Source organism: Diaphorina citri, unplaced genomic scaffold (assembly GCF_000475195.1).
Source record: "Diaphorina citri unplaced genomic scaffold, Diaci psyllid genome assembly version 1.1 scaffold1369, whole genome shotgun sequence".
Classification (NCBI taxonomy): domain Eukaryota; kingdom Metazoa; phylum Arthropoda; class Insecta; order Hemiptera; family Psyllidae; genus Diaphorina; species Diaphorina citri.
Genome location: NW_007378795.1, coordinates 51061 through 60010, shown reverse-complemented (window position 1 = coordinate 60010; position 8950 = coordinate 51061). Strand labels below are relative to the sequence as shown.

At 38.4% G+C, this 8950-nt stretch overlaps 2 protein-coding genes across 2 annotated transcripts in view; one reads left to right on the top strand and one right to left on the bottom strand.

The window, feature by feature from the left end:
- The window catches only part of LOC113470062 (centrosomal protein of 290 kDa-like), a 10393-nt gene extending 1448 nt beyond the window's left edge, over window positions 1-8945 (top strand). The window contains exons 4-11 of the mRNA XM_026828214.1: window positions 19-195; window positions 694-828; window positions 1146-1384; window positions 1976-2108; window positions 7063-7395; window positions 7968-8175; window positions 8232-8505; window positions 8939-8945. Coding sequence (XP_026684015.1) covers window positions 19-195; window positions 694-828; window positions 1146-1384; window positions 1976-2108; window positions 7063-7395; window positions 7968-8175; window positions 8232-8505; window positions 8939-8945 — 1506 coding nt within the window. The remainder of the gene's footprint in view (window positions 1-18; window positions 196-693; window positions 829-1145; window positions 1385-1975; window positions 2109-7062; window positions 7396-7967; window positions 8176-8231; window positions 8506-8938) is intronic.
- On the bottom strand, window positions 2489-6316 carry LOC103515548 (gastrulation defective protein 1 homolog). The gene is made up of 2 exons (XM_008480483.3): window positions 5370-6316; window positions 2489-4115 (listed from the first exon to the last, which is right to left on the bottom strand). The coding sequence occupies exons 1-2, from the start codon at window positions 5935-5937 to the stop codon at window positions 2539-2541; spliced, it is 2145 nt and encodes a 714-aa protein (XP_008478705.2). The 5' UTR covers window positions 5938-6316; the 3' UTR covers window positions 2489-2538.
- Window positions 8946-8950: the final 5 nt, after the last annotated feature.

Below are 8950 nucleotides of genomic sequence, written 5' to 3'. Positions count from 1 at the left end.
CACATTCCATCCAACCAGATTCGACAGCTGGAAGAAAAGTGTCAGCAGTTCGAGAAAAAGTTGGCAGTGATGGTGGAAAGCGAGAAGTCGTTCCAGAAGTTCCAGACCAAGTTGGCCGAGAAGTATGCCGAATCTGTGTCCAAAGTGGAGTACCAGAATGTGCTCAACAAATTACGTGATGCCGAGAGACAGGCGGTGAGTTTTTTGACGAAAGTGTCAGCCTCTTGTGAAAAATCTTCATTCATATAATATGTGTACTGTGTATTTATTAATTATCTTATCCTGTTTTCCTTCCCTCTTCGGGCCAGGCTATTCTAAAGGACTCTTATACTTCGCTTCGGGACGATAAGAGCTTTTTCTTCATGCCATTGGAAAGTGGGCTCCCTCAGAAGAAAATGGATGTTTCCATGAAATAGTCATAATCTTAATCTATCCATATGGGCCAGGCTATTCTAAAGGACTCTTATACTTCGCTTCGGGACGATAAGAGCTTTTTCTTCATGCCATTGGAAAGTGGGCTCCCTCAGGGGAAAATGAATGTTTCCATGAAATAGTCAATAGCCATCATCTTAATCCATCCATATTTTCAATGCCAAAAATTCGGATAAAATGAAATCCAGGCGTTGAAGAGATAAAACAGGGTTTGGTAAGATTCTGATGTGCATAAATGAAAAAATTAATTGTATTCTAGAGAAAATCGAGGAGCTGGGAAAACAAATGCAAGGTCTTCGCAATCAAGTGGAAGATTTGATAGATGATAAAACCAAGAGGGATCAAGAACTGGAAGAATTGGCAAAGGCTCTGGATTCCAGAGTTCAATTGTGGAAGGTGAGTGTACAAAAGAAGGATCTTCTCACAAATCTCTCTTATGATTATTGAATAGTTAGGTACAAAGTTACAAAGCAGCAGTTTTAGCATAAGGACTGTAGTACCGGGGTGGGCATTTCAGACGAATTTTCTGTCAAAATAAATAAATAAAGTATAAGGACAGTCCTGTTACGTATATACTTTTGTTACGTATATCGGGGTCCCCAGCTGCAGGGATGGGATTTAATTACGCCAGTGCTGAAGTTCGAAGACAGATGTTATTTACTTCTTGAGAAAATGCATTATTCCAAGGGATTTCTTCACATATTTATTTCAAGGAAAAAATCGACACGAAAAACGAGAAAATCGAAGAACTCAAACAGAAACTTCAGCAGTTTGGCAACGTGGACAGCTACCCAAACATAAAAGTACCGGAGGAAACACAACAGGAGCACTCGGAACTGCTTAATGCTCTCCTCAAGAAACGAGAACTGCAGATAGAACAGCTTCAGAATCAACTGCTACAAGCCACGCAAGATTTGAACGAAACCACTGCCCTTTTGGAACGCAAAGACAAGTAAGAACTAAGAACGTTTTAGGATAGGACAACCCGATTTTGTCGCCAAGTCGTTCAGAGCACTGGCTTATGAATCTGAGATGTTGAGTTCGAATCCCAGCTGGGGGGAATTTTCTGATTTAGTTTTTTCGATTGATAGATAATTCAACATTTTTCTATCTAATTTTTCCACGAGAAAAATTACGAACGAGCAAGATTATTACATTATACATTATCATAAATTCAATGAATCCCAGCTGGGGGGAATTTTCTGATTTAGTTTTTTCGATTGATAGATAATTCAACATTTTTCTATCTAATTTTTCCACGAGAAAAGTTACGAACGTGCAAGATTATTACATTATACATTATCATAAATTCAATATGAAAATGACCCGGGACATCTCAAACACCTGATCAGTATTCTGGCTGAAATTCTCAAGTTCAAAGGGGAACAGGTAAAAGAATTTGTTTAGCTCCCCCCTTTACTGGTTACCGTGAAACTAAATCGCTACCTGTGTTATGCATAATCAGAGAATCGTCCTTGAATTAATGTAGTTGTACCCCTAGGATAAATTCAATAAAACAATTAATCTTATAATCTTGTTTTAGTGTGTTTTCCAAGACAAAGATCACGGAATCTTCTGAATTGAAGCAGAAGTTAGAAGAGGCCCAACAAGAGATTGGTTCTCTACAGAAGAGAGTTATTGAGGCGGAAGAAGATGCTAGGAGGAAAGCTGAAGAGGTAGGTAGTGGCTACAATGAAACTTGGAGAGACCATCTTTTATTACTACATATTCTCTTTCACTGTTTTATCTACAGAATCACTGTTTTATCTACATTATCACTGTTTTATCTTGAAAGAAAAAAAGAAAATTTATTTCGAAATTTGCAAATTCAATTTTACAATTTATTTTACAGGTTTTACTTTTTTACTTTCTATTATTACTGGTCCATCTGTGTATTTTTGAATGACAAACATCACTTTTTACTTTATATTACTACAGTATAGCGGAGCTATACTAGTAATGAAAGTATTGTTTCTATGGAAACTATGACAAATGGATCACTAACTATTTAATTTACACTAACTAAATATTTAATAATAATATTTAGATGTACTAAGTCCTAATTAATAGTTGCTAGGTAGCCCCAGGCGTGAGAATATTTTGACTTTAAACTAATCTTGGTTTTTTGCTTTCCCCCTCTTCGTCTGAATCTTCTTCTTTCTTAAAGATAGCATTAGGTTGAGTCTTCTTATAAGCTGGGGTAATCCAGTATGGATTCTCAGCTGCATCCTTAGCATACCTCAAGATTGCCTCCCTAGGATCTTGATCATCTTCTACTCGCTTACTAAGACCTAGATTCCTGATAACATAGGAGCTGAGGGTGCTACCTGATGCAGCCACTCTACCACCCTGACCTGACTTGATAGGGAGATCAGGTCTATGTGACTTGACAGGATCCTGACGTTCCTTCTCCAGTTTCTTATGTAGAGGTTTGGGTTTCTCTTGTCTGAACAATGGTAGGGAATGAGGTGTAATGATTGGTTGTGAAGCAGCAGAGATAACATCCATTTGTCTTTTCTTAGTTTTCTTCTTACCAATAAATAGTTTAGCACCCCTTGCACTTTTGTCTTCATCAAAGAAAATTTTGACAGAACCATCCCCACAGCCAATGAATATTTGATTCAGTCTAGGATGCCATATTGTTTTGATGATATGGGAGTTGGGAATGCTGAGTTCTTGGACTTTTTCAAATGTAGCTGTCTTGAAGATGTGAAGCTTGCCATCAGTTTCACCTTTGTTAATAGATTCTCCTGTCATAACCATGGAGTCATTAGGACTGAATGTACAGGATGTAGAACCATATCTAGAAAACAAATTCCCAGCAACATGGACAGGTTTCTTGAAGTTTCTAAGATCCCACAGCTTCAATGTGTCATCACATGCTCGGGAACATAGCATGTTTCCATGGTAAGAAAACTGCAGACTAGATATTTCAGATCCATTTTGATGAGCATCTCTCAGTAGTTTAGTTGTGTTCACAAACATCTTTCTGTGATCCCACATTTGAATAGATCCATCCATACATCCACAGGCTATCAAGTTACCATCTCTACTATAAGAACAAGTTGTGGGAACTGTTTTCAATCCATTCTTTGTTTTACACTTCATGATACTCTTGTGCTGAGATCCTTTACCTACATCCCACAGCCGACAAGAACTATCCTCAGAAGTTGTCATAAATTCTTGTCTCAAGTAAGGATGCCACATACCAGATGTTAGTGGTGATGTGTGACCTTTGGTGCGAGCCAAATCAGCAATGTATTGGTCTCCCTTCACACATTCCAAAATCTCAATCCCATCTCTATCAAATATCTTGGCTTGAGACATTCCTGATACAATAAGAACAGCATCTCCTGTACTAGAGTATTCAATACCCTTGATAGGGTTATTACCACAAGGATAGAGAGATCTAAAGCTATGGAAACTACTATCCATACCAGCAAAATCCCAGAACTTGACTTCATAGTCTACTGCTCCAGAGGCTAATCTAGCTCCAGCAGGGTCTACTGCTAATCCTGTCACTGCTTTGGATCCATGTCTAAATGTAATGTCTTTGCTCAATGGAACTACAAGCTTCTCCTCCTCCTCTTCATCCTCACTCATATCATCATCCTCATCATCTTCTTGAGTTTTTGTACTCTGTTTAGTATTGTCATTTGGATTAGATAAATTAGAAGGTATTGGTGGACCAACCAACCCTGAGTCGTTCTCAAGTCCAGAGGGTGGGCCTATGTCAGGAATGGGAGGACCTATCAGATCATCTTTGGTGTCTAAACTTGTAGGAATAGGAGGTCCAATAATGTCATCATCTTCCTCATCTGAACTTGATGATGAATCTCCAGAGCTTTCTTCACTCTCACCACTTTCCTTGCTTGAATCTTTTATTTCATTCTTTATATTTTCTGATTTAGACATGGGTCCTTCAGGATTATTTTTATTTTCTCCAGTAGTGTTGATGTTGATAGGAGGTTCATCATTTCTACTCTCCAAGGTTTCTAACATTAGAGGTTTTGTATTTGTACTTTCATTTTTGACATCATTGGCTTCTTGTTTCATAAGTCTCTCGGGTTTTGGAGGGATCTCTACTATAAGAACAAGTTGTGGGAACTGTTTTCAATCCATTCTTTGTTTTACACTTCATGATACTCTTATGTTGAGAGCCCTTGCCAACATCCCACAGTCGACAGGAACTATCCTCAGAAGTGGTCAAGAATTCTTGTCTCAAGTAAGGATGCCACATACCAGATGTTAGTGGTGATGTGTGACCTTTCGTGCGAGCCAAATCAGCAATGTATTGGTCTCCCTTCACACATTCCAAAATCTCAATCCCATCTCTATCAAATATCTTGGCTTGAGACATTCCAGATACAATGTATGTTGAGAGCCCTTGCCAACATCCCACAGTCGACAGGAACTATCCTCAGAAGTGGTCAAGAATTCTTGTCTCAAGTAAGGATGCCAGATACCAGATGTTAGTGGTGATGTGTGACCTTTGGTGCGAGCCAAATCAGCAATGTATTGGTCTCCCTTCACACATTCCAAAATCTCAATCCCATCTCTATCAAATATCTTGGCTTGAGACATTCCAGATACAATGAGAACAGAATCTCCTGTACTAGAGTATTCAATGCCCTTGATAGGGTTATTACCACAAGGATAGAGAGATCTAAAGCTATGGAAACTACTATCCATACCAGCAAAATCCCAGAACTTGACTTCATAGTCTACTGCTCCAGAGGCTAATCTAGCTCCAGCAGGGTCTACTGCTAATCCTGTCACTGCTTTGGATCCATGTCTAAATGTAATGTCTTTGCTCAATGGAACTACAAGCTTCTCCTCCTCCTCCTCCTCTTCATCCTCACTCATATCATCATCTTCTTGAGTTTTTGTACTCTGTTTAGTATTGTCATTTGGATTAGATAAATTAGAAGGTATTGGTGGACCAACCAACCCTGAGTCGTTCTCAAGTCCAGAGGGTGGGCCTATGTCAGGAATGGGAGGACCTATCAGATCATCTTTGGTGTCTAAACTTGTAGGAATAGGAGGTCCAATAATGTCATCATCTTCCTCATCTGAACTTGATGATGAATCTCCAGAGCTTTCTTCACTCTCATCACTTTCCTTGCTTGAATCTTTTATTTCATTCTTTATATTTTCTGATTTAGACATGGGTCCTTCAGGATTATTTTTATTTTCTCCAGTAGTGTTGATGTTGATAGGAGGTTCATCATTTCTACTCTCCAAGGTTTCTAACATTAGAGGTTTTGTATTTGTACTTTCATTTTTGACATCATTGGCTCCTTGTTTCATAAGTCTCTCAGGTTTTGGAGGTCCATATATCTTGACAGTTTTTTCATCTTTTGGTTGATCCTTAATGTCTAGCTCTTTCAATTTGTCTGCTGGGGATACGTTGGTTTCTTCTTCCTCGTCACTACTGCTCAAATAATCTGCTAAAGCTTCCATAGCTGAAATGTGCATCAAAAACAGAAGTTCTGAACTCAGCATAACTGTATAAGGCTACCACTATTTCTCTTACACAGAGTGTTTGGATTTTATTTGTGGTTCAACAATAGTCCATTGAAATGGTAATAATCTCATTAAGTTTCAAGTTGCTTGTAAAACACCTCCTTTTATCCTTTTCCAAATCTCATCACCCGAGGGAGAGTTATTTTGAAAATGTAATAGGTAGGTACTTACTTCATGTATGATCAATGATCAAGTTGTCTCCTTTTTTTATTATTAAAATCACTAGAAAATTACTCTACACACTCAATAAGGTTCAAATTTTCAATTTCAAAAATATTTGAATTTTGCCGCGCTCTGGTTTGTTTACAAAAATAAATGATACTAGCGCAGCTCGTGTTGAAAATTCAAAACACTTTTCAAAAAAGGCGCGATTACAAAACTCATGGCTACTTGAGCTCCTTGACAAAACTGGAACATGTGCTTTTATTTTGTTTACATTTTTATCTAATGGGACTTTTATTTGTCTTTATCCGACTCAACGTAACGGTATAATATTATATTAATATTTTTCAGGCATGTAAAATATACAAATAATTGAAATGGTAATAATCTCATTAAGTTTCAAGTTGCTTGTAAAACACCTCCTTTTATCCTTTTCCAAATCTCATCACCCGAGGGAGAGCTATTTTGAAAATGTAATAGGTAGGTACTTACTTCATGTATGATCAATGATCAAGTTGTCTCCTTTTTTTTATTATTAAAATCACTAGAAAATTACACTACACACTCAATGAATTATTATTAAATGCAATGAATTTCCAAAACGAAGAATGGAACCAAAAGTTTCTTTTTTACAAATTTTCAGTTCCAAAAATGTTTGAATTTTGCCGCGCTCTGGTTTGTTTACAAAAATAAACGATACTAGCGCAGCTCGTGTTGAAAATTCAAAACACTTTTCAAAAAAGGCGCGATTACAAAACTCATGGCTACTTGACTTACTTGAGCTCCTTGACAAAACTGGAACATGTGCTTTTATTACATTTTTATCTAATAATATGGGACTTTTATTTGTCTTTATCCGACTCAACGTAACGGTATAATATTATATTAATATTTTTCAGGCATGTAAAATACCTATACAAATAATATTTTGTTCTTTTTTAGACAGCGGAGATGATTATTCAACTTCGCGAGTACGAAAGCGGCACCTACGGTCTGGAAGAGGCTGTGCAGCAAATCAAAGAGCTGAAAAAGTTGAAAGAGGCTCGCGAGCTCCGAATTGAAGAGCTCATTCAAGCTGGTAACGAGCTAGGAGACGAGGCTAATCAAATCGAGTTGGAGAATCTCGAGCTTCGGAAACAACTGGGCATTAGTCAGGACACTGTAGTGAGGGTAGACGGGATCATATCCCGGCAGCGGCAAGAACAGAAGGAGTTGAACCTGTTGAAGAAACAACTGGAAACTCAGGAGAATCTGATTGTCGACTTCAAAGTTGAGGTAGGTGACAAAGTTGAGGTGGGTTGATAGAAGAAGGGGGGGTAAGAGGCCGATAAAAATTCACGTTTTGTATTGTTTCTTAGATAAGTATAGCGAGACACCCTGTATATTATCAGTTTTCTTTGGGGGATGGAACCTATTACCTACAGTTACAACAGAATACAGAATGCATTACCAAATTACCGTGGCTTTGGTTTTCTAGATTCAAAGAGGCATAGTCCTTTTAAAGGGACCGTGTTATTCATCCTTTTCGACACCCTGTATATTATCAGTTTTCTTTGGGGGATGGAACCTATTACCTACAGTTACAACAGAATACAGAATGCATTACCAAATTACCATGGCTTTGGTTTTCTAGATTCAAAGAGGCATAGTCCTTTTAAAGGGCCCGTGTTATTCATCCTTATGACTTTTTCTCTAGCTACCACAATATGGACGTACTCCACGTAATATGGACAAAATGTGAAATACCTACTTCCCAATAGAGTATATAAAGAAAAGTTAAAAAAATTCTCTACCTATTATTAAGCTAAGAAAGGTGAACATCTTCTTCCTTCTCCACAAATTTCCAGCGTCACGAACTGCTCAAGAAAATCAACCTGCTCATGAAAGAGAAACCCACGCAAGGTTCATTCGAAGAATACCCAGAACACAATGACAAAGCCATCAAACCCTACTCCAGCGTGGCGGACGAAGAGGCTCACATCTTGGAGAACAAACTCAAAGACGTTATCGAAGAAAACGAAGCTCTGCGCAAAGGCATGCATGAAATCCTGGACAGTATCAAGGAACAGAACACAATGACAAAGCCATCAAACCCTACTCCAGCGTGGCAGACGAAGAGGCTCACATCTTGGAGAACAAACTCAAGGACGTTATTGAAGAAAACGAAGCTCTGCGCAAAGGCATGCATGAAATCCTGGACAGTATCAAGGAAACCGAGTCCAATAGCCTGATACGCATCGAGTCTACGTGTTTGGAGAGATTGCTGGAGGCTCTGGACTCGAGACATGTGAACGGATGGTACCATCCGGCCATGAGATTGCAGGCACAGGTGTTCGCCTTGCAAGGAATGAACACTATACTGCGAGAGGAGCTCAGGCTTGCCAGGTACGGGTGTTACTTCCGATTATCTAACCTTGTATTTTACCTTCCAAATGTTTGTATTAAATATCGTTTCGTAATACACACATTACCTACTTAGTGTATAAATATTAAGGATTACCCCCTAAAGACTCCACTCGGAGATTTGAAGTCCCCAAAGTTCGGATATACGGAATGAACACTATACTGCGAGAGGAGCTCAGGCTTGCCAGGTACGGGTGTTACTTCCGATTATCTAACCTTGTATTTTACCTTCCAAGTCTGAAAATGGTTGTATTAAATATCAAGGTTTCGTAATAAATACACACATTACCTACTTAGTGTATAAATATTAAGCATTACCCCCTAACGACTCCACTCGGAGATTTGAAGTCCGCAAAGTTCGGATACTTTCCTATATACCATGTCGAATTCTTATAGATTGAAACCTTTATTCGAGGTATTAATACTT

Bases quoted from the DNA above. Each gene is read 5' to 3' on its own strand.
- LOC103515548 (XM_008480483.3), bottom strand. From the start codon at position 5,937: ATGCTGAGTTCAGAACTTCTGTTTTTGATGCACATTTCAGCTATGGAA. The intron at 4,116-5,369 runs CAATACCTTCTA...TGGTTGGTCCAC, and splicing joins CTCAGGGTTGGTTGGTCCAC to CAATACCTTCTAATTTATCT.